This window comes from Pristiophorus japonicus, chromosome 10 (genome assembly GCF_044704955.1).
Source record: "Pristiophorus japonicus isolate sPriJap1 chromosome 10, sPriJap1.hap1, whole genome shotgun sequence".
NCBI classification, from domain to species: Eukaryota; Metazoa; Chordata; class Chondrichthyes; family Pristiophoridae; genus Pristiophorus; species Pristiophorus japonicus.
In genome coordinates, this window is record NC_091986.1 from 219561201 (window position 1) to 219586077 (window position 24877).

Sequence of the window (24877 nt, forward strand, 5' to 3'; positions counted from 1 at the left end):
TGCTCTTATATTCTATGCCTCGGCCAATGAAGGCAAGCATTCTGTATGACTTCTTAACCACCTTATCCACCTGGCCTGCTACTTTCAGGGATCTGTAGACAAGCACTCCAAGATCCCTTTGTTCATCTGCACTTCTAAGTGGCCAACTGTTTAATGTGTATATCCTTTCCTTATTCGCCCTCCCAAAGTGCATCACCTCACACTTCTCTGAATTAAACTCCATTTGCCACTGCTCTGCCCACCTGACCAGTAGATTGATATCCTCCTGCAGCCCATGACTTTCCTCTTCATTATCAACCACAGAGCCAATTTTAGCGTCGTCTGCAAACTTCTTAATCATACTCCCTATATTCAAATCTAGATCTTTGATGTATACCACAAAAAGCAAGGGACCCAGTACTGAGCCCTGCGGAACCCCACTGGAAACACCCAGTCACAAAAATACCCATCAACCATTGCCCTTTGCTTCCTACCTCTGAGCCAATTTTGGATTCAACTTGCCACTTTACCCTGGATCCCATGGGCTCTTACCTTCGTGACCAGTCTGCCATGTGGGACCTGATCAAAAGCTTTGCTAAAGTCCACATACACTGCCCTCATCAACCCTCCTGGTTGCATCCTCGAAAAGGTCAATCACTCAGTTATCTTTTTTCCTTATGTCGCTTCTGTTCCTTTTGCCAATGGAACAGATTTCTACAAAATGGGTCGGAACATAATATTTAAAAAAAAAAACAACTGATGTGGAATTTTTTGGATGGATTAGCTGTGGCCAATCAATTGCCTCTCTCGTAAGGATCTGTCTTGGGATTTCCCACAAAGTACTGCCGGTAACTGAATGAATTTTTCTCCTTTTGCTGCAGGTAAAACAGAGCTGGCTAAGCAGGTCGCAAAGTACATGCACAATGACGTCAAGAAGGTATGGGACCTTCCGAAACTTGCGTGTGGAAGCCATTGTCTTCAGTTCCCGCCACAAAGTCCGTTCCCTCGCAACCAACATCTCCCTGGCCGCTAAATCTGGCTGGATCAGACCCTTCGCAACCTCGCCGTCCTATTCCACCTGGAGCTAAGCTGCTGACCCCATGTCCTCTTTATCGCCCAGACCGCCTACTTCCACCTCCGTGACATCGCCCATCTCCATCCCTGCCTCTGCTCTTCTACTGCTGAAACCCTCATCTACCCCAATACCTCCAGACTCGACTATTCCAACCCTCTCCTGGCCGGCCTCCCACCAACAACCCTCCATAAACGTGAACGCAACACAAAATCGGCTGCCCCGTGTCCTAACTCTCACCAAGTCTCGTTCACCCATCATCCCCTGTGCTCACTGCCCCGTGTCCTAACTCACACCAAGTCCCGCTCATCCATCACCCCCTGTGCTCACTGCCCCGTGTCCTAACTCACACCAAGTCTCGTTCACCCATCATCCCCTGTGCTCACTGCCTCGTGTCCTAACTCACACCAAGTCTCGTTCACCCATCATCCCCTGTGCTCACTGCCCCGTGTCCTAACTCACACCAAGTCTCGTTCACCCATCATCCCCTGTGCTCACTGCCCCGTGTCCTAACTCACACCAAGTCTCGTTCACCCATCATCCCCTGTGCTCACTGCCCCGTGTCCTAACTCACACCAAGTCTCGTTCACCCATCATCCCCTGTGCTCACTGCCCCGTGTCCTAACTCACACCAAGTCCCGCTCGCCCCCCGTTGCTGGCTGACCTACATTGGCTCCCAATCCAGCAATACCTCGATCTTAAAATTCTCATTCTCATTATCAAATCCCTCCATGGCCCTCGCCCCACCCTATCTCTGTAACCTCCTCTAGCCCTACAACCCCCGAGATCGTCGCGCTCCTTCGATTCTGGCCCCTTGCGCAATCCCTTCTCCCCACCATTGGTGGCCGTGCCTTCAGCTGCCTGAGCCCCAAGCTCTGGAACTCCCTCCCTAAACCTCTCCGCCTCTCTCTCCTTCTTTAAGACGCTCCTTAAAACCGACCTCTTTGACCTGGCTTTTGGTCGGCTGTCCCTAACAGCTCCTTATGTGGCTTGGTGTCACATTTTGTCCGATAACGTTCCTGCGAAGCACCTCAGGACATTTTACTACGTTAAAGGCGCTGTATAAATAAGAACATAAGAAATAGGAGCTGGAGTAGGCCATTCGGCAAGGTGTTGTGTGTGTAAATGATGCCTGCAGTTCCCTACGCAGGGAACACCTGATGACATCTTTGGCACGCGGCAGTTGGAGGCCTTGAGAGGGAGGGATAATAAGAACATAAGAAATAGGAGCAGGAGTCGGCCATACGGCCCCTCGAGCCTACTCCGCCATTTAATAAGATCATGGCTAATCTGATCATGGACTCAGGTCCACTTCCCTGCCCGCTTCCCATAATCCCTTAATCCCTTATTGGTTAAGAAACTGTCTATCTCTGTCTTAACTATATTCAATGTCCCAGCTTCCACAACTCTCTGAGGCAGCGAATTCCACAGATTTACAACCCTCTGAGAGAAGAAATTCATAGAAACATAGAAAATGGGTGCAGGAGTAGGCCATTCAGCCCTTCTAGCCTGCACCACCATTCAATGAGTTCATGGCTGAACATGCAACTTCAGTACCCCATTCCTGCTTTCTCCCCATACCCCTTGATCCCCCTAGTAGTAAGGACTACATCTAACTCCTTTTTGAATATATTTAGTGAATTGGCCTCAACAACTTTTTGTGGTAGAGAATTCCACAGGTTCACCACTCTCTGGGTGAAGAAGTTTCTCCTCATCTCGGTCCTAAATGGCTTACCCATTATCCTTAGACTGTGACCCCTGATTCTGGACTTCCCCAACATTGGGAAAATTCTTCCTGCATCTAACCTGTCTAACCCCGTCAGAATTTTAAACGTTTCTATGAGTCCCCTCTCATTCTTCTGATCTCCAGTGAATACAAGCCAAGTTGATCCAGTCTTTCTTGATATGTCAGTCCCGCCATCCCGGAAATCAGTCTGGTGAACCCTCGCTGCACTCCCTCAATAGCAAGAACGTCCTTCCTCAAGTTAGGAGACCAAAACTGTACACAATACTCCAGGTGTGGCCTCACCAAGGCCCTGTACAACTGTAGTAACACCTCCCTGCCCCTGTACTCAAATCCCCTCGCTATGAAGGACAACATGCCATTTGCTTTCTAAACCGCCTGCTGCACCTGCATGCCAACCTTCAATGACTGAAGTACTATGACACCCAGGTCTCATTGTACCTCCCCTTTTCCTAATCTGTCACCATTCAGATAATAATCTGTCTCTCTGTTTTTACCACCAAAGTGGATAACCTCACATTTATCCACATTATACTTCATCTGCCATGCATTTGCCCACTCACCTAACCTATCCAAGTCACTCTGCAGCCTCATAGCATCCCCCTCGCAGCTCACACTGCCACCCAACTTAGTGTCATCCACAAATTTGGAGATACTACATTTAATCCCCTCATCTAAATCATTAATGTACAATGTAAACAGCTGGGGCCCCAGCACAGAACCTTGCGGTACCCCACTAGTCACTGCCTGCCATTCTGAAAAGTACCCATTTACTCCTACTCTTTGCTTCCTGTCTGACAACCAGTTCTCAATCCACGCCAGCACACTACCCCCAATCCCATGTGCTTTAACTTTGCACACTAATCTCTTGTGTGGGAAGCCTTCTGAAAGTCCAAATACACCACATAAACTGGTTCTCCCTTGTACACTCTACTGGAAACATCCTCAAAAAATTCCAGAAGATTTGTCAAGCGTGATTTCCCTTTCACGAATCCATGCTGACTTGGACCTATCATGTCACCTCTTTCAAATGCGCTGCTCTGACATCCTTAATAATTGATTCCATCATTTCACCCACTACCGATGTCAGGCTGACTGGTCAATAATTCCCTGTTTTCTCTCTCCCTCCTTTTTTTAAAAGTGGGATTACATTGGCTACCCTCCACTCCATAGGAACTGATCCAGAGTCTATGGAATGTTGGAAAATGACTGTCAATGCATCCGCTATTTCCAAGGCCACCTCCTTAAGTACTCTGGGATGCAGACCATCAGGTCCTGGGGATTTATCGGCCTTCAATCCCATCAATTTCCCCAACACAATTTCCCGACTAATAAGGATTTCCCTCAGTTCCCCCTTCTTACGAGACCCTCTGACCCCTTTTATATCCGGAAGGTTGTGTTCTCCTTAGTGAATACCGAACCAAAGTACTTGTTCAATTGGTCTGCCATTTCTTTGTTCCCCGTTATGACTTCCCCTGATTCTGACTGCAGGGGACCTATGTTTGTCTTTACTAACCTTTTTCTCTTTACATATCTATAGAAACTTTTGCAGTCCCATTTTAATGTTCCCTACAAGCTTCCTCTCGTACTCTATTTTCCCTGCCCTAATCAAACCCTTTGTCCTCCTCTGCTGAGTTCTAAATTTCTCCCAGTCCCCGGGTTTGCTGCTATTTCTGGCCAATTTGTATGCCATTTCCTTGGCTTTAATACTATCCCTGATTTCCCTTGATCGCCACGGTTGAGCCACCTTCCCTTTTTTATTTTTACGGCAGACAGGGATGTACAATTGTTGTCGTTCATCCATGCGCTCTCTAAATGTCTGCCATTGCCCATCCACTGTCAACCCCTTAAGTATCGTTCGCCAATCTATTCTAGCCAATTCACGCCTCATACCTTCAAAGTTAGCCTTCTTTAAGTTCTGGACCATGGTCTCTGAATTAACTGTTTCATTCTCCATCCTAATGTAGAATTCCACCATATTATGGTCACTCTTCCTCATCTCAGTTTTAAATGGGCGGCCCCTTATTCTAAGATCATGCCCTCTAGTTCTAGTCTCCCCCATCAGTGGAAACATCCTCTCTGCATCCACCTTGTCAAGCCCCCTCATAATCTTATACGTTTCTGCAGCCAGCTCCCTGTAACCCAGTGTTGTCCAATAAATTCGCTGACTTGCCACAGGTTGTGGCTACGGTGATACCGTGTTAGTCCCATGCACTAATTTTACATGCCTTGCGCAGGATACAGGTAAACTAACCTAACACGGGTAAATGTACAAAGCACCATTCTGTAACCAAGTAAAACACACATACACTGATCAAAACTTACTATTTTACCAACAACCGCACATTCAGGTCAAATATTACAAACGCACACACCGTGCGCATGTGAGTATTGAGATCACATGCCGTATGACACTGACTTCATTTAATTAGTGATCAGAAATACAATTAGCCACATCTTAATTTCCAATGTCCCACACCCGGGGCCCCAGCTGCCCCACGCCCGGAGTCCCAGCTCCCCCACGCCCGGTGTCCCAGCTCCCCCACGCCCGGAGTCCCAGCTCCCCCACGCCCGGAGTCCCAGCTCCCCCACGCCCGGAGTCCCAGCTCCCCCACGCCCGGAGTCCCAGCTCCCCCACGCCCGGAGTCCCAGCTCCCCCACGCCCGGAGTCCCAGCTCCCCCACGCCCGGAGTCCCAGCTCCCCCACGCCCGGAGTCCCAGCTCCCCCACGCCCGGAGTCCCAGCTCCCCCACGCCCGGAGTCCCAGCTCCCCCACGCCCGGAGTCCCAGCTCCCCCACGCCCGGAGTCCCAGCTCCCCCACGCCCGGAGACCCAGCTCCCCCACGCCCGGAGTCCCAGCTCCCCCACGCCCGGGGTCCAGCTCCCCCACGCCCGGAGTCCCAGCTCCCCCACGCCCGGAGTCCCAGCTCCCCCACGCCCGGAGTCCCAGCTCCCCCACGCCCGGAGTCCCAGCTCCCCCACGCCCGGAGTCCCAGCTCCCCCACACCCGGGGTCCCAGCTCCCCCACGCCCGGAGTCCCAGCTCCCCCACACCCGGGGTACCAGCTCCTCCACACCCAATTAGCCAGTTCTGGGTTTAAGAAAGAACATAAGAACTCGGAGCAGGAGTTGGCCATTCGGCCCCTCGAGCCTGTTCCACCATTTAATATGATCATGGTTTCCAGTACTCGTGATCTGAATTTCCAATGCTCCATATCTGGAGTCCCAATTTCACCACATTTTGATGGTACGGTAGCATTATGTTATGTTCCTCGACTGGTAATCCCACCGCTGGGGAATTTAAATAAATCTGGAATGAAAAGCTAGTATCAGTAATGACAATCATAAACATAGAAACATAGAAAATAGGTGTAGGAGCAGGCCATTCGGCCCTTCGAGCCTTCACCACCATTCAATATGATCGTGGCTGATCATGCAACTGCAGTACTCCATTCCTGCTCTCTCTCAATACCCCTTGATCCCTTTAGGCATAAGGCAAACTACCGGATTGTCGTAAAAATTGATCTGGTTCACTAATGTCCTTTAGAGAAGGAAATCTGCCGCCCTTACCCGGTCTGACCGATATAAGAACATAAGAACATAAGAATTAGGAGCAGGAGTAGGCCATCTAGCCCCTCGAGCCTGCTCCGCCATTCAATAAGATCATGGCTGATCTGGCCGTGGACTCAGTTCCACTTACCGGCCCGCTCCCCGTAACCCTTAATTCCCTTAATGGTTAAAAATCTATCTATCTGTGATTTGAAAACATTCAATGAGCTAGCCTCAACTGCGTCCTTGGGCAGAGAATTCCACAGATTCACAACCCTCTGGGAGAAGAAATTCCTTCTCAACTCGGTTTTAAATTGGCTCCCCCGTATTTTGAGGCTGCGCCCCCTAGTTCTAGTCTCCCCGACCAGTGGAAACAACCTCTCCGCCTCTATCTTGTCTATCCCTTTCATTATTTTAAATGTTTCTATAAGATCACCCCTCATCCTTCTGAACTCCAACAAGTACAGACCCAGTCTACTCAATCTTTCATCATAAGGTAACCCCCTCATCTCCGGAATCAGCCTCGTGAATCGTCTCTGTACCCCCTCCAAAGCCAGTATATCCTTCCTTAAGAAAGGTGACCAAAACTGCACGCAGTACTCCAGGTGCGGCCTTACCAATACCCTGTACAGTTGCAGCAGGACCTCCCTGCTTTTGTACTCCATCACTCTCGCAATAAAGGCCAACATTCCATTCGCCTTCCTGATTGCCTGCTGCACCTGCAAACTAACTTTTTGGGATTCATGCACAAGGACCCCCAGGTCCCTCTGCACTGCAGCATGTTGTAATTTCTCCCCATTCAAATAATATTCCCTTTTACTGTTTTTTTTTCCCAAGGTGGATGACCTCACACTTTCCGACATTGTATTCCATCTGCCAAACCTTAGCCCATTCGCTTAACCTATCTAAATCTCTTTGCAGCCTCTCTGTGTCCTCTACACAATCCGCTTTCCCACTAATCTTTGTGTCATCTGCAAATTTTGTTACACTACACTCTGTCCCCTCTTCCAGGTCATCTATGTATATTGTAAACAGTTGTGGTCCCAGCACCGATCCCTGTGGCACACCACTAACAACCAATTTCCAACCCGAAAAGGACCCATTTATCCCGACTCTGCTTTCTGTTCGCCAGCCAATTCTCTATCCATGCTAATACATTTCCTCTGACTCCGCGTACCTCTATCTTCTGCAGTAACCTTTTGTGTGGCACCTTATCGAATGCCTTTTGGAAATCTAAATACGCCACATCCATTGGTACACCTCTATCCACCATGCTTGTTATCTGCCCTCCACTTTTACTCATCTCCTTTCTGTCTTTTGCTTTTGTCTCCTTTTTGTTTCCCTCTGCCTCCCTGCATTGGTTCCCATCCCCCTGCCATAATAGTTTAACTCCTCCCCAACAGCACTAGCAAACACTCCCCCTAGGATATTGGTTCCGGTCCTGTCCAGGTGCAGACTGTCCGGTTTGTACTGGTCCCACCTCCCCCAGAACCGGTTCCAATGCCCCAGGAATTTGAATCCCTCCCTGCTGCACCACTGCTCAAGCCACGTATTCATCTGTGCTATCCTGCGATTCCTACTCTGACTAGCACGTGGCACTGGTAGCAATCCCGAGATTACTACTTTTGAGGTCCTACTTTTTAATTTAGCTCCTAGCTCCTTAAATTCGTCTTGTAGGATTTCATCCCTTTTTATACCTATGTCGTTGGTACCAATGAGCACCACGACAACAGGCTGTTCTCCCTCCCTTTTTAGAATGTCCTGCAACCGCTCCAAGACATCCTTGACCCTTGCACCGGGGAGGCAACATACCATCCTGGAGTCTCGGTTGCGGCCGCAGAAACGTCGATCTATTCCCCTTACAATCGAATCCCCTATCACTATCGCTCTCTCACTCTTTTTCCTGCCCTCCTGTGCAGCAGAGCCAGCCATGGTGCCATGAACTTGGCTGCTGCTGCCCTCCCCTGATGAGTCATCCCCCTCAACAGTACTCAAAGCGGTGTATCTGTTTTGCAGGGGGATGACCGCAGGGGACCCCTGCACTACCTTCCTTGCACTGCTCTTCCTGCTGGTCTTCCATTCCCTAGCTAGCTGTGGACCTTTCACCTGTGGTAAGACCAGCTCGCTACACATGCTACTCACGTCATTCTCAGCATCGTGGATGCTCCAGAGTGAATCCACCCTCAGCTCCAATTCCGCAACACGGACCGTCAGGAGCTGGAGGCGGACACACTTCCCGCACACGTAGTCGTCCAGTGTCCCTGAGTTCCCACATGGTACAGGATATGTGACTCCAGACCCACAGCAATGTAGTTGATTCTTAATTGCCCTCTGAAATGGTCCAGCGAGACACTCGGTTGTACCAAGCCATCATCATCATCATCACCAAACCACTACAAAGAAGTATAACGGCACTGTGGGAGTACCTTCACCACATGGACTGCTGCTGTGCCGCCACCTTCTCGAGGGGCTATTGGGGATGGGCAATAAATGCCGGCCTTGCCAGCGACGCCCACATCTCATGAACAAATTTTTTTTTTAACTCGCAATTAGCTGGGTTTCCACTGTTCCACATCTAAATTCGCAATTAGCCACATCGGGATTTCCAATGAGCCACATGTGGCTAGTAACTAACGTGAAACATACAAAATTCTGACAGGGATTGACAGGGTAGATGCAGGGAGGATGTTTCCCCCTGGGCTGGGGAGTCTAAAACCAGGGGTCACAGTCTCACAATAAGGGGTCGGCCATTTAGGACTGAGATGAGGAGAAATTTCTTCACTCAGAGGGTGGTAAATCTTTGGAATTCTCTGCCCCAGAGGGCTGTGGAGGCTCAGTCGTTGCGTATATTCAAGACGGAGATCAATAGATTTTTGGATATTAAGGGCATCAAGAGATATGGAGATCGGACGGGAAAGTGGAGGTGAGGTCGATGATCAGCCATGATCTTATTGAATGGCGGAGCAGGCTTGAGAGGCCGAAAGGTCTACTCCTGCTCCTAATTCTTATGTTCTTATGACCCCACCGCCTGTGGTTAATGTCACCCAGGGGCAGCGTGTAGATGAGAACCAGGAGGTTGGGGGTGAGGACCAGTCTTGGCTGTAATGTTCTCCAGGGGCATTCGTAGTCTGGGCCCCGGCCACGAGACTGAAACAGCTCAGATCAAAGTCACAAACAGCATCCCCTGTGACAGTGGGGAACCGTCTCTCGAGGGTGGTGAAAGCAGCTAACTTTCAAACAGGAATCGGATAAATACTTGACAAAGAAAAAATTGCAGAGTTATGGGGAAGGAACAGGTGCAGTGGATAGGTTGAGTAGGTTGGGCCTCTACACATTGGAATTCAGAAGAATGAGAAGTGATCTTATCGAATCATACAAGATAATGAGGGGGCTCGACAAGGTGGATGCAGAGAGGATATTTCCACTCATAGGGGAAATTAAAACTAAGGGGGCATAGTCTCAGAATAAGGGGCTGACCATTTAAAACTGAGGTGAGGAGGAATTACTTCTCTCAGTGGGTTGTAAATCTGTGGAATTCTCTGCCCCAGAGAGCTGTGGAGGCTGGGTCATTGAATATATTTAAGGTGAAGGTGGACAGATTTTTGAGCGATAAGGGAGTAAAGGGTTATGGGGAGGGGGCAGGGAAGTGGAGCTGAGTCCATGATCGGATCAGCCATGATCGTATTAAATGGTGGAGCAGGCTTGAGGGGCTAAATGGCCGACTCCTGCTCTAGTTCTTATGTTCTTAGTTAAAGCACTCGGAGACGGGAGCAGCAGAGAATTGGGAGCTGCCCGCATTGTGAGCTGCTCAGGCTCCCAGTGGGGCCCTTGCTGCTGGGGGAACTTAAGGAGGGGAAGAAAATCTGCTTTTAGAAATCAGCCCGCTGTTCAGTCAGTCGCACAGTTGCTGGTGCCGCCCAGTGTGGAACTGAGCCATACCGCCATGGGGAGGTACGTGGTCAGGGATCCAGTTGGTGCTGTTGGCCCGAGATTTGACATGCTACCACTGGCCGCCGGGGTCCCTGAGCTGCGGAGGGGAAAATCCTTTCCTGCATCGCTATCCTGTGACCAGCTATACGTGCGCGAATGTCGGGGATGTGAAAGTGCAGTGTCCGCTGTGATGCCAGCGGCAGGCGAATAGACTCTGAGGCTCATGCTTGAAAAATAGGGCGTTAGCGCAAAGTATTGGAGGGTGGAAGGTGCGGGTCGTACCCCAGCAAGGAGGCAACAACTCCAGGAGGATATTGATGGGGCGGCGGAGGTAGGGATGGGGGGGTGGGGGGGAGGGGAGAGAACGGGAAGCCAGTTTACGTCAAAGTCCGATTCACCAAAAAGTTTTATTCTGTCTGTTTTTTTCCTTTCCCAATGTAGAAATTCATCAGGCTAGACATGTCGGAATTCCAGGAAAGACATGAAGTAAGTACTGCAACACAGGCCGGCAACGTGATCCCAAGCGCTCGTGGTATTAACGGTCCTTCAAGCAGCTAGCTCAGGTCAAGGGATAAAAGTCCAAGAAAGGAAATCACTAAAATCTTCACCCAATCTTCGGATGTAAATGTGTTAAAGATGAAACTCCCAGGGTATGTAATCCTTAAGGGGCTTGACAGGGTAGATGCAGGGGGGGAGTCTAGAACCAGGGGTCACAGTCTCAGGATAAGGGGTCGGTAATTTAAGACCGAGATGATGAGTAATTTCTTCACTCAGAGGGTGGTGAATCTTTGGAATTCTCTGGCCCCAGAGGGCTGTGGAGGTTCAGTCGTTGAGTATATTCAAGACAGAGATCGACAGATTTTTGGAAATTAAGGGAATCGAGGGATATGGGGATCGGGCGGGAAAGTGGAGTAGAGGTCGAAGATCAGCCACGATCTCATTGAATGGCGGAGCAGGCTCGAGGGGCCAAATGGCTGACTCCTCCTCCTATTTCTAATGTTCACTGCTCTATGCTGGATGCAGCCACGTTGTGAACAATTAGTGCATGAGTCTCATCAGTTCAGCTGTCGGGAAAGGGTGGGGTCAGCTGTGAAGCCCTACTTAAGCGAATAGCTATCGAGCCACACGTGAAAAATGGCCATTAGGTCACTTTACTGGAGATTGCCCAGTGCTTGGATCGAACTGGGAGTATTTGATGGGTCAGTGTAGAGGGAGCTTTACTCTGTATCTAACCCCGTGCTGTACCTGCCCTGGGAGTATTTGATGGGTCAGTGTAGAGGGAGCTTTACTCTGTATCTAACCCGTGCTGTACCTGCCCTGGGAGTGTTTGATGGGACAGTGTAGAGGGAGCTTTACTCTGTATCTAACCCGTGCTGTACCTGCCCTGGGAGTGTTTGAAGGGACAGTGTAGAGGGAGCTTTACTCTGTATCTAACCCCGTGCTGCACCTGCCCTGGGAGTGTTTGATGGGACAGTGTAGAGGGAGCTTTACTCTGTATCTAACCCCGTGCTGTACCTGTCCTGGGAGTGTTTGATGGGACAGTGTAGAGGGAGCTTTACTCTGTATCTAACCCCCTGTACCTGCCCTGGGAGTGTTTGATGGGACAGTGTAGAGGGAGCTTTACTCTGTATCTAACCCGTGCTGTACCTGCCCTGGGAGTGTTTGATGGGACAGTGTAGAGGGAGCTTTACTCTGTATCTAACCCCGTGCTGCACCTGCCCTGGGAGTGTTTGATGGGACAGTGTAGAGGGAGCTTTACTCTGTATCTAACCCCCTGTACCTGTCCTGGGAGTGTTTGATGGGACAGTGTAGAGGGAACTTTACTCTGTATCTAACCCCGTGCTGTACCTGCCCTGGGAGTGTTTGATGGGACAGTGTAGAGGGAGCTTTACTCTGTATCTAACCCCGTGCTGTACCTGTCCTGGGAGTGTTTGATGGGACAGTGTAGAGGGAACTTTACTCTGTATCTAACCCCGTGCTGTACCTGCCCTGAGAGTGTTTGATGGGACAGTGTAGAGGGAGCTTTACTCTGTATCTAACCCCCTGTACCTGCCCTGGGAGTGTTTGATGGGACAGTGTAGAGGGAGCTTTACTCTGTATCTAACCCCGTGCTGTACCTGCCCTGGGAGTGTTTGATGGGACAGTGTAGAGGGAGCTTTACTCTGTATCTAACCCGTGCTGTACCTGCCCTGGGAGTGTTTGATGGGACAGTGTAGAGGGAGCTTTACTCTGTATCTAACCCGTGCTGTACCTGCCCTGGGAGTGTTTGATGGGACAGTGTAGAGGGAGCTTCACTCTGTATCTAACCCACGTGTGGATAATACTGACCAAAAAGAGGGAATTGCTCCATTTCCACATAGGTGTCCCTCGTCTTATTGAGCACAAAAAAATGATTAAAAAATTGTAAATTTTTAAGCATCTAAACCAATGCTGGAATCAATTTCTCAATACGGGAATGAATTGTTTTGAAGGTTGCAAAGTTTATCGGTTCACCCCCTGGTTATGTCGGGCACGAGGAGGGTGGTCAGCTGACCAAGAGGCTGAAGCAGAGTCCGAACGCGGTCGTTCTGTTTGACGAGGTGGACAAGGCTCATCCCGACGTCCTGACCATCATGCTCCAGCTCTTCGACGAGGTGAGTCTCATCTGACTGTTGGATAAAAGAAAGAACTTGCATTTATATAGCGCCTTCCACCACCTCAGAGCGTCCCAAGGCGCTTTACAGCCAATGAAGCATTTTTGAAGTGTAGTGACTGTTGTAATGTAGGAAACGCAGCAGCCAATTTGCACACAGCAAGCTCCCACAAACAGCAATGTGATAATGACGAGATCATCTGTTTTTAGTTATTTTAATTAAGGGATAAATATTGTCCAGGACACCGAGGAGAACACTCCTGCGAATTAGTACCATGGGAGCTATTAGGTCCACCTGAATTAGCAGACGCTACCTCGGTTTAACGTCTCATTCGAAAGACAGTGCGGCACTCCCTCAGTACTGCCCTTCCGACAGTGCGGCACGCTCTCAGCACTGCCCCTCCGACAGTGCGGCGCTCCCTCAGCACTGCCCCTCCGACAGTGCGGCGCTCCCTCAGTACTGCCCCTCCGACAGTGCGGCACTCCCTCAGTACTGCCCCTCCGACAGTGCGGTACTCAGTACTGCCTCTCCGACAGTGCGGCACTCTCTCAGTACTGCCTCTCCGACAGTGCGGCACTCTCTCAGTACTGCCCCTCCGACAGTGCGGCACTCCCTCAGTACTGCCTCTCCGACAGTGCGGCACTCTCTCAGTACTGCCCCTCCGACAGTGCGGCACTCTCTCAGTACTGCCCCTCCGACAGTGCGGCGCTCCCTCAGCACTGCCCCTCCGACAGTGCGGCGCTCCCTCAGTACTGCCCCTCCGACAGTGCGGCACTCCCTCAGTACTGCCTCTCCGACAGTGCGGTACTCAGTACTGCCTCTCCGACAGTGCGGCACTCTCTCAGTACTGCCTCTCCGACAGTGCGGCACTCTCTCAGTACTGCCCCTCCGACAGTGCGGCACTCCCTCAGTACTGCCTCTCCGACAGTGCGGCACTCTCTCAGTACTGCCCCTCCGACAGTGCGGCACTCTCTCAGTACTGCCCCTCCGACAGTGCGGTACTCAGTACTGGGACCCTCCGACAGTGCGGTGCTCCCTCAGTACTGCCCCTCTGACAGTGCGGCGCTCCCTCAGTACTGCCCCCCGACAGTGCGGTGCTCCCTCAGTACTGCCCCTCCGACAGTGCGGCACTCTCTCAGTACTGCCCCTCCGACAGTGCAGCGCTCCCTCAGTATTGCACTGGAATGCCGGCCTCGATTTTGTTGTCAAGTCTCATGGGGTGATACCATTTGTCTCAATTTGTGCTGTCATCTCATCTATTTTGTTACAAATGCTACTAAGGAATGCCTTAAAGAAGGAGAGAGAGGTGGAGTGGTTTAGGGAGGGAATTCCAGCATTTAGGACCCAGGCATGGTGGAGCGATAAAAATCAGGGATGCTCAAAAGGGCAGAATTGGAGGAGTGCAGACACCTCGGGGGGGGTTGTGGGGCTGGAGGAGATTACAGAGATCGGAAGGGGTGAGGGCCATGGAGTGATTTGAAAACAAGAAAAGAGAATTTTGAAATCGAGGCGTTGCTGGACCGAGAGCCAATGTAAGTCAGCGAGGGCAGCGGGCAGGGTGATAGATGAACACGAGTTCGGACGCGGGCAGGAGAGTTTTGGATGAGCTCAAGTTATTGGAGGGTGGAAGATGCTGCAAGGAGAGCGTTGGAATAGTCGAGTGTAGCGGTAACAAAGGCATGGATGGGTGCAGTACTGATGGAGCGCTACACTTTCGAAGGTGTTGGGGCGGATTTTCGGCTCCTCTGCGCTCCATTTTTCGTCCCAGAGCGGCGGCAATGGCAGCGGTGCGGTATTCTGGGCGGGCGGCCAGCCTCCAGCGCCCTGCAGCGATCCTCGGGTCCGGCTTTAGCGACGGCGCGGAGCAGCACTGCCTGGAAGAGCTGCGCCGATGTGCAACGCCCCTGGTTGCGACACCGGTGCAAGCTTTACCATCAGCACGACCCGTACATCCCGCAGTGCGCCCCGCAGTGACCGCCTGGGAAATCAAGGCGGTCCCACCATCCCGACAGCAGAGAGGTAAGTAATGCTGTCCTGAGGTAAGTGCGATTGTTTTTTCTTTAAATTTTTTTTGTGATTTGCGTTGTGGTGGTGTGGGCAATGTTTTGGGAATGTTTTTAGAAACATAGAAAATAGATGCAGGAGTAGGCCATTCGGCCCTTCGAGCCTGCACCACCATTCAATATGATCATGGCTGATCATTCACCTCAGTACCCCTTTCCCGCTTTCTCTCCATAACCCTTGATCCCTTTAGCCGTAAGGGCCACATCTAACTCCCTCTTGAATATATCCAATGAACTGGCATCAACAACGCTCTGCGGTAGAGAATTCCACAGGTTCACCACTCTGAGTGAAGAAGTTTCTCCTCATCTCAGTCCTAAATGGCATACCCCTTATCCTAAGACTGTGTCCCCTGGTTCTGGACTTCCCCAACATCGGGAACATTCTTCCAACATCTAACCTGTCCAGTCCCGTCAGAATTTTATATATTTCTATGTGATCCCCTCTCATTCTTCTAAACTCCAATGAATATAAGCCTATTCCCCCCGCCCCCCCCCACTCTCCCCAGGCGTCTCTCGGAGCGCTCCCGGCCCAGCTCTTTAGCTCGGGAGTTTCCCATCCTAGCGCCCTGAGAGGTGTACAACACCTCCCTTAGCGCTGCGCCCCCTGACTCAGGGCCCAACTGCCCAATGTTACTGACTGAGGCGCAAACTGTTCCCGGGCACTAACTTTACTGCCCCGCCACCTGGTGTGCAACGGCCACCACACGTTAAAATAATCCTCGCACAGGCATCTTCCACCCTTCCGGATTTAGTTCAGGACCTGGAATATTAGGTGCTTCGTTGAAACACCTGTGAACTCATCATTTTTTGGCATGGAAGCAAGTCATCCTCGCTTCAAGAGACCGCCTATGATGATGATGATGATGATGATGAAATCATCAAAGCCGAAAATCCAGCCCTTCAAGTCTTTCGGATAAGATAGTTCAAGGCACAACAGCGCTGTTAGAAGAGCACGAGGTGAGAGGAAGAGGGGTGGGAGGAGGCCTGTGTGGAGCATAAACACCGGCACGGAGCAGTTGGGCCGATTGGCCTTTGATGTGCTGTACGTACTTTGGTACTTTGTGAGGGGAGATGTTCCAATATCCTGAGTCAGCGAGCTCGGGAGGAACAGAGGACGTTGGACCTGTGGTTCCCAAAGCTCTCCCCCACTGGGGGTTTTCCTCACCTCCTGTCTGGGTCTGTTGTCGACTCAGTGATGGAGATTAATCGCTGTGATTGGTCAACAACCCCATTATCATTGGATCATGGACTCCCAGGATGGGAGAAGATGAACCAGATGGACCCGGGACTACTTTTGGTCTGGCCGTCCCTTGGTTCCCTATGTAACCTTCTTCCCTCAACCAGCATCACCAGAAATAGATCACCTGATCTCCCCATTGCTGTCGCTGGGATCTTGCTGTGTGCAAAATGGCCTGCTTCGCTAGAGTCACGGTATTTCACTGCAGGTTAGGAATGTGTGTTCAGAGATGTGATGTGTTTTTTTACCTCCTCCTCCCCTTCCCTCGATGTTTCAGGGCAGACTGACTGACGGCAAGGGAAAGACCATCGAGTGCAAGGATGCAATCTTCATCATGACCTCCAACGTAGCCAGCGAAGAAATAGCAGAGCACGCCTTGCAGCTGAGGCAGGAGGCCCAGGAGCTGAGCAAGAAACGTCTCGCCGAGAATCTCGGTAATTCTGGCAAAGTGCGCAGGCGGTGTTGGGGGATATCGAGCCCCTATCTTACCCCCCGTCCCCACACCCCGACTTTCTCCCAGGCAGATCGCTCGATCGCACAGAAGCATCAGAGCCGTGTCTGATCTCCTGCGATTTACCAATCACTAGTCCAGAGGTGCTGAGGCTAACTGTACTGTCACAAGTACCGCCTCCCAGTACCAATCGGTTAGCTCGCCATAGACAAGGCATTGAATTTCAGACCGTCCTCATCTGTGAGGCTTAGTCCCTTCAGTAACTGAGGCACTGGTCAGTCCCACACTGGACACTCCCTTCAGTAATTGAGGCATTGGTCAGTCCCACACTAGACACACTGCCTTCAGTAACTGAGGCATCGGTCAGTACCAAAGAGGAGATGTTGGTGGCGAAAATCAGAGGCAGTGTTAGTCCAGTCACAGCTTTTGTCTTTATCAGTCCACTGTAAGTGTAAATGTGTGGAGCATTCAGTGTCGCTATCGCAGTGATTCGTGGCCTGTTTAATACTAGAAAACAGGGGTTCCTGGATCTTGTTTTGACCTGAGCTTCTCCTTGGTTGCTGCAGATGACGTGCTTCTGACGGAGAACGTGACCATCTCTAAGCGATTCAAAGAACAAGTGATCAGACCCATTCTGAAGGTAACGCAGCTACAGAATTTATCACCAACCACAGCTACCGAATTAGAATAATCAGGGAAAAGAAAAGGTCATTCGGCACATCAAGGTATCTTAACTCCCTGCGTATAGCTCATCCCTCCAGTACCCCAACTCTCCCATTGTAACTCACCCTTTCATACCCCAACTCTCCCATTGAAGCCCATCCTTCCAGTTCCCTAACTCTCTCAGCGAGGTGCATCCCTCTGGTACCCTAACTCTCCCATCGAAGCCCATCCCTCCAGTACACTAACTCTCCAATCGAAGCCCATCCCTCTCGTACTCCAACCTTCCCATCGAAGCCCATCTCTCCAGTACCCTAACTCTCCAATCGAAGCCCATCCCTCCAGTCCCCTAACTCTCCCATCGAAGCCCATCCCTCCAGTACCCTAACTCTCCCATCGAAGCCATCCCTCCAGTACCCTAACTCTCCCATCGAAGCCCATCCCTCCAGTCCCCTAACTCTCCCATCGAAGCACATCGCTCCAGTCCCCTAACTCTCCCATCGAAGCCCATCCCTCCAGTCCCCTAACTCTCCCATCGAAGCCCATCCCCCCAGTCCCCCTAACTCTCCTATCGAAGCCCATCCCTCCAGTACCATAACTCTCCCATCGAAGCCCATCCCTCCAGTACCCTAACTCTCCCATTGAAGCCCATCCCTCCAGTACCCTAACTCTCCCATCGAAGCCCATCCCTCCAGTACCCTAACTCTCCCATCGAAGCCCATCCCTCTAGTATCCTAACTCTCCCATCGAAGCCCGTCCCTCCAGTCCCCTAACTCTCCCATCGAAGCCCATCCCTCCAGTCCCCTAATTCTCCCATCGAAGCCCATCCCTCTCGTACCCTAACTCTCCCATCAAGATGCATCCCTCCAGTACCCTAACGCTCCCATCGAAGCCATCCCTCCAGTACCCTAACTCTCCCATCGAAGCCATCCCTCCAGTACCCTAACTCTCCCATCGAAACCCATCCCTCCAGTCCCCTAACTCCCATCGAGATGCATCCCTCCAGTACCCTAACTCTCCCATCGAAGCCATCCCTCCAGTACCCTAACTCTCCCATCGAAGCCATCCCTCCAGTACCGTAACTCTCCCATCGAAGCCCCTCCCTCCAGTACCCTAACTCTCCCATCGAAGTCCATCCCTCCAGTACCCTAACTCTCCCATCGAAGCCATCCCTCCAGTACCCTAACTCTCCCATCGAAGTCCATCCCTCCAGTCCCCTAACTCTCCCATCAAGATGCATCCCTCCAGTACCCTAACTCTCCCATCGAAGCCCATCCCTCCAGTACACTAACTCTTCCATCGAAGCCATCCCTCCAGTACCCTAACTCTCCCATCGAAGCCCATCCCTCCAGTACACTAACTCTCCCATCGAAGCCCATCCCTCCAGTACACTAACTCTCCCATCGAAGCCATCCCTCCAGTACACTAACTCTCCCATTAAATGCACCCACAGCCAGTTTGAACACCCCTAATGTTTTAGCCCCTAAGATCCTGCCTGTCTAATTATTCCTGACATTTAACACTCTGGGTAAAGAATTTCTTCCAGCTAATTGTTTAAGGACCTTAAACCTGACCTTGGGTTTTATTCCCTAGTTGAGTTGCTCCAACCTGGTTTCCAACCAACTCACCAAATACCAAGACTGATCTGGTCCAATTCACTGATGACTTCCTGTGTGACTCGGGGTGCAGTATACTGCCCTGTGACCTCCTCAATCTCTCCTGTGACACTGTGAATCGCTCCTTGCCTATACATCCTATGGTACAATCACCGTCGCAATACCATTGGTTTGATGTTATCGAAACGTTAAATAACTGAAGGTTGTATGAACAATAACCCACTGGCATATGGTTGCACATTCTTTCTTCCAGGCACATTTCCGACGGGATGAGTTTTTGGGCCGAATCAATGAGATTGTATACTTTCTTCCGTTCTGTCATTCTGAACTGATTCAACTGGTCAACAAGGAGTTAATCTTTTGGGCCAAGAAGGTAAGGAAGGGATCCTGGACTGGGTGGTGTTAAATGTCTCTGTAATTTTTAAATCATGTCCATTGGCCCGGAATCACAAAATCAATCATACAGCACAGAAGGAGGCCATTCGGCCCATCGAATCTGCGCCAGCTCTTCCGAAGAGCAATCCAGTTAGTCCCACTCCCCCACTCTTTCCCCATATCCCTACAAATCTTCGTCTTCAAGTACCTATCCAGTTCCCTTTTGAAAGCCACCATTGAATCTGTATCCACCACCCTATCAGGAAGTGCATTCCAAATCCTAACCACTCGCTGCATAAGCAAGTTTTTCCTCATGTCACCTCTGGTTCTTTTGCCAATCACCTTAAATCTGCGCACTTTGATTATCGGTCCTTCAGCCATTGGAAACATTTACTCCATCTAAACCCTTCACGATTTTGAACACCTCCATCACCTCTCCTCTTGGCTTTCTCTGCTATAAGGAGAACAACCCCAGCTTCTCCAGTCTATCCACGTAACTGAAGTCCCTCATCCCTGGAACCATTCTCGTAAATCTCCTCCGCACCCTCTCCAAGGCCTTCACGTCCTTCCTAAAGTGCGGTGCCCAGAATTGGACACAATACTCCAGCTGGTGATGAACTAGTGTTTTATACAGGTTTAGCATAACTTCCTGGCTTTTGTACTCTGTGCCTCTAATTATAAAGCCCAGGATCCCACATGCTTTATTAACTATTTAGCTATGAGGAAAAATTGGATAGGCTGGGTTTGTTTTCTTTGGAACAGAGAGGCTGAGGGGAGACCTTATTGAGGTGTATAAAATTATGGGGGGCCTGGATAGAGTGGATAGGAAGGACCTATTTCCCTTAGGTTATTGAGGCCAGTTCGTTAGATATATTCAAAAGGGAGTTTGATGTGGCCCTTATGGCTAAAGGGATCAAGGGGTATGGAGAGAAAGCAGGAAAGGGGTACTGAGGTGAATGATCAGCCATGATCTTATTGAATGGTGGTGCAGGCTCAAAGGGCCGAATGGTCTACTCCTGCACCTATTTTCTATGTTTAACAGAAGGGTCAATAACCAGGAGACATAGATTGAAAATCATTGGTAGGAGGTTTAGAGGGGATTTGAGGGGGAATTATTTTCACCCACAGGGAGGTGGAGGTCTGGAACTCACTGTCTGAAACCCTCATCGCATTGAAAAAGTACTTGGATGTGCACTTGAAGTGTCGTAACCTGCAGGGCTACGGACCAAGAGCTGGAAAGTGGGATTAGGCTGGATAGCTCTTGGTCGGCCGGCGTGGACACGATGGGCCGAAATGGTCTCCTTCCGTGTTGTAAATTTCTCTGATTCTATGAACTGCTTTGTTAACCTGGCCTGCCACCTTCAAAGATTTGTGCACAAACATCCCAAGGTCCCTCCTCATGCGCCCCCTTTAAAATTGCACCGTTTATCCAGCTCCCTTTAGAAAGTTGACGTTGGAGTGTCTCTGTGAGTCAGTTTATAGTATGCTGAGAGCACTGTGCACAAATCGAGAACAATAGCTAAACAAGACAAAACAAATTCAACAGAATAAGTATTTATAATTCATCCCAACATCAGTGGTCATTCCTTCACTGTGCCTTCACCCTCACAGCCTTCATTAAGTTTAGGGGTACGGTAACATAGAGGCCTGGAGATATAAGAACATAAGAAATAGGAGCAGGAGTCGGTCATACGCCCCTCGAGCCTGCTCCGCCATTTAATACGATCATGGCTGATCCAATCATGGACTCAGGTCCACTTCCCTGCCCACTCCCCATAACCCCTTATCCCCTTGTCGCTCAAGAAACTGTCTATTTCTGTCTTAAATGTATTCAATGTCCCGGCTTCCACAGCTCTCTGAGGCAGCAAATTCCACAGATTTACAACCCTCAGAGAAGAAATTCTTCCTCATCTCAGTTTTAAATGGGCGGCCCCTTATTCTAAGATCATGCCCTCTAGTTCTAGTCTCCCCCATCAGTGGAAACATCCTCTCTGCATCCACCTTATCAAGGCCCCTCATAATCTTATACGTTTCGATAAGATCACCTCTCATTCTTCTGAACTCCAATGAGTAGAGGCCCAACCTACTCAACCTTTCCTCATAAGTCGACCCCCTTATCCCCAGAATCAACCTAGTTAACCTTCTCTGAACTGCCTCCAAAGCAAGTATATCCTTTCGTAAATATGGAAACCAAAACTGCACGCAGTATTCCATGTGTGGCCTCAACAATACCCTGTACAACTGTAGCAAGACTTCCCTGCTTTTATACTCCATCCCCTTTGCAATAAAGATACCATTGGCCTTCCTGATCACTTGCTGTAAGTGCATACTAACCTTTTGTGTTTCATGCACAAGTACCCTCAGATCACCACATGTCACCACGGCATCAATTAAATTAATTAATTCAATAAATCTGGAATTAAAAAGCTAGTATCAGTAATGGTGACCATGAAACTATCGGATTGTCGTAAAATCACATCTGGTTCACGAATGTCTTGTAGGGAAGGCGCTCTTACCCGGTCTGGACTATATGTGACTCCAGACCCACAGCAATGTGGTTGACTCTTAACGGCCCTCTGAAATGGCCCAGAGAGACACTCAGTTGTTTCACCATCACCTTCTCAAGGGCAGTCAGGAATAGAAACATAGAAAATAGGAGCAGTAGCAGGCCATTCGGCCCTTCGAGTCTCCACCGCCATTCAACATGATCATGGTTGATCCTCTATCTCAACACCATATTCCTGCTTTTTCCCCATACATAAGAACATAAGAAATAGTAGCAGGAGTAGGCCATACGGCCCCTCGAGCCTGCTCCGCCATTTAATACGATCATGGCTGATCCGATCATGGATTCAGCTCCACTTCCCTGCCTGCTCCCCATAACCCCTTATTCCTTATTGGTTAAGAAACTGTCTCTTTCTGTCTTAAATTTATTCAGTGCCCCAGCTTCCACAGCTCTCTGAGGCAGCGAATTCCACAGATTTACAACCCTCAGAGAAGAAATTTCTCCTCATCTCAGTTTTAAATGGGCGGCCCCTTATTCTAAGATCATGCCCCCTAGTTCTCGTCTCCCTCATCAGTGGAAACATCCTCTCTGCATCCACCTCATCAAGCCCCCTCATAATCTTATGTTTCGATAAGTTCACCTTTCATTTTTCTGAATTCCATTGAGTAGAGGCCCAACCTACTCAATCTTTCCTCATAAGTCAACCCCCTCATCTCCGGAATCAACCGAGTGAACCTTCTCTAAACTGCCTCCAAAGCAAGTATATCCTTTCGTAAATATGGAAACCAAAACTGCACGCAGTATTCCAGGTGTGGCCTCACCAATACCCTGTATAACTGCAGCAAGACTTCCCTGCGTTTACACTCCATCCCCTTTGTAATAAAAGCCAAGATTCCTTTGGCCTTCCTGATCACTTGCTGTACCTGCATACTAACCTTTTGTGTTTTGTGCACAAGTACCCCCAGGTCCTGCTGTACTGCGGCACTTTGCAATTTTTCTCCATTTAATTAATATCTTGCTCTTTGATTTTTTTTCTGCCAAAGTGCTTGACCTTACACTTTGCAACATTATACTCCATCTGACAATTTTTTGCCCACTCACTTAGCCTGTCTATGTCCTTTTGCAGGTTTTTTGTGTCCTCCTCACACATTGCTTTTCCTCCCATCTTTGTATCGTCAGCAAACTTGGCTACGTTACACTCAGTCCCTTCTTCCAAGTCATTAATATAGATTCTAACTAGTTGGGGTTCCAGCACTGATCCCTGCGGCACCCCACTAGTTACTGATTGCCATACCAAGAATGAACCATTTATCCCGACTCTCTGTTTTCTGTTAGTTAGCCAATCCTCTATCCATGCTAATATATTACCCCCAACCCCGTGAACTTTTATCTTGTGCAGTAACCTTTTATATGGCACCTTGTCAAATACACCACATCCACTGGTTCCCCTTTATCCATCCTGTTCATTACATCCTCAAAGAACTCCAGCAAATTTGTCAAACATGACTTCCCCTTCATAAATCCATGCTGACTCTGCCTGACCAAATTAACTTTTCCGAATGTCCTGCTACTGCTTCTTTAATAATGGACTCCAACATTTTCCCAACCACTGGTCTATAGTTTCCTGCTTTTTGTTTGCCTCCTTTTGATGCCTTTTGTGTCTAGAAATCTATCTATCTCCCTCTTAAATATATTCAGTGACTTGGCCTCCACAGCCCTCTGTGGTAGAGAATTCCACAGGTTCACCCCCCTCTGAGTGAAAACATTTCTCCTCATCTCGGTCCTAAATTTCCTACCCCGTATCCTGAGACTGTGACCCCTTGTTCTAGACTTCCCAGCCCGGGGAAACATCCTCCCCGCATCCAGTCTGTCCAACCCGGTCAGAATTTTATACGTTTCAATGCGATCCCCTCTCATTCTTCTAAACTCTAATGAATACAGGCCTCTTGTGAATGGGCAATAAATGCCGGCCTTGCCAGCGACGCCCACAAATGAATCAACAAAGAGTTCTTGTCTTCCTCTTCCTGCACCTGTGAACCTCACTGAGAAGTTTTCTTTATAGAATCATACGACACAGGAGGAGGCCATTCGGCCCATCGAGCCCATGCCGGCTCTGTGACAGAGCGATCCAATCAGTCCCACTCCTCCCCCTGCTCTTTCCCCACAGCCCGGCACATTTCTCCTTTTCAAGTATTTATCCAATTCCCTTTTGAAAGTTATTGAATTTGCTCCCACCGCCCTTTTAGGCAGTACTTTCCAGATCACAACAACTCGCTGCATCAACGCACCTGCTTAGGAACCTAGATATTACTAGATGGAAATAGACCCAAGAGCCATCTAGTTTGCCTTCTCCCATCCTGGTAGTCGCACATTCCAACTATATACTGTAGTTGTTGACCAATCACAGCGATCAAACTCTATCAATGAATCTACAACAGACCCAAACATGAGGCGAGGAAGTGGTGGAGAGTTTGGGGAACCACAGATCCAACGTCCCCTGTTCCTCCCGAGCTCGTGACACTCACCACATGTCGTAAGAATATAAAAAATAGGAGCAGGAGTAAGCCATACGGCCATCGAGCTTGCTCCGCCATTTAATAAGGCAAATGGAATGTTGGCCTTTATTGCAAGGGGGGATAGAGTATAAAAGTAGAGAAGTCCTGCTACAACTGTACAGGGTATTGGTGAGGCCACACCTGGAGTACTGCGTGCAGTTTTGGTCTCCGTATTTAAGGAAGGATATACTTGCATTGGAGGCTGTTCAGAGAAGGTTCACTCGGTTGATTCCGGAGATGAGGGGGTTGACTTATGAAGATAGGTTGAACAGGTTGGGCCTCTACTCATTGGGAGTCCAGAAGAATGAGAGGTGATCTTATTGAAACTTATAAGATAATGAGGGGCTCGACAAGGTGGATGCAGAGAGGATATTTCCACTTATAGGGGAAAATAAAACTAGGGGACATAGTCTTAGAATAAGGGGCCGCCCATTTAAAACTGAGATGAGGAGAAATTTCTTCTCTCTGAGGGTTGTAAATCTGTGGAATTCGCTGCCTCAGAGAGCTG

The 24877-nt window shown here is 49.6% G+C and overlaps 1 protein-coding gene across 3 annotated transcripts in view; it reads left to right on the top strand.

Annotated features, from left to right (window-relative positions):
• clpb (ClpB family mitochondrial disaggregase) overlaps positions 1-24877 on the top strand; it is a 212643-nt gene that overhangs the window by 166667 nt on the left and 21099 nt on the right. For all 3 annotated transcript variants that reach the window (XR_011595709.1, XM_070892578.1, XM_070892579.1), the window contains 6 exons: positions 861-916; positions 10715-10759; positions 12745-12906; positions 16484-16640; positions 17224-17297; positions 19187-19306. Coding sequence is in view for 2 of the 3 variants with exons in the window: in XM_070892578.1 (XP_070748679.1) it covers positions 861-916; positions 10715-10759; positions 12745-12906; positions 16484-16640; positions 17224-17297; positions 19187-19306 (614 nt within the window). In the remaining variant the exon portion in view is untranslated. The remainder of the gene's footprint in view (positions 1-860; positions 917-10714; positions 10760-12744; positions 12907-16483; positions 16641-17223; positions 17298-19186; positions 19307-24877) is intronic.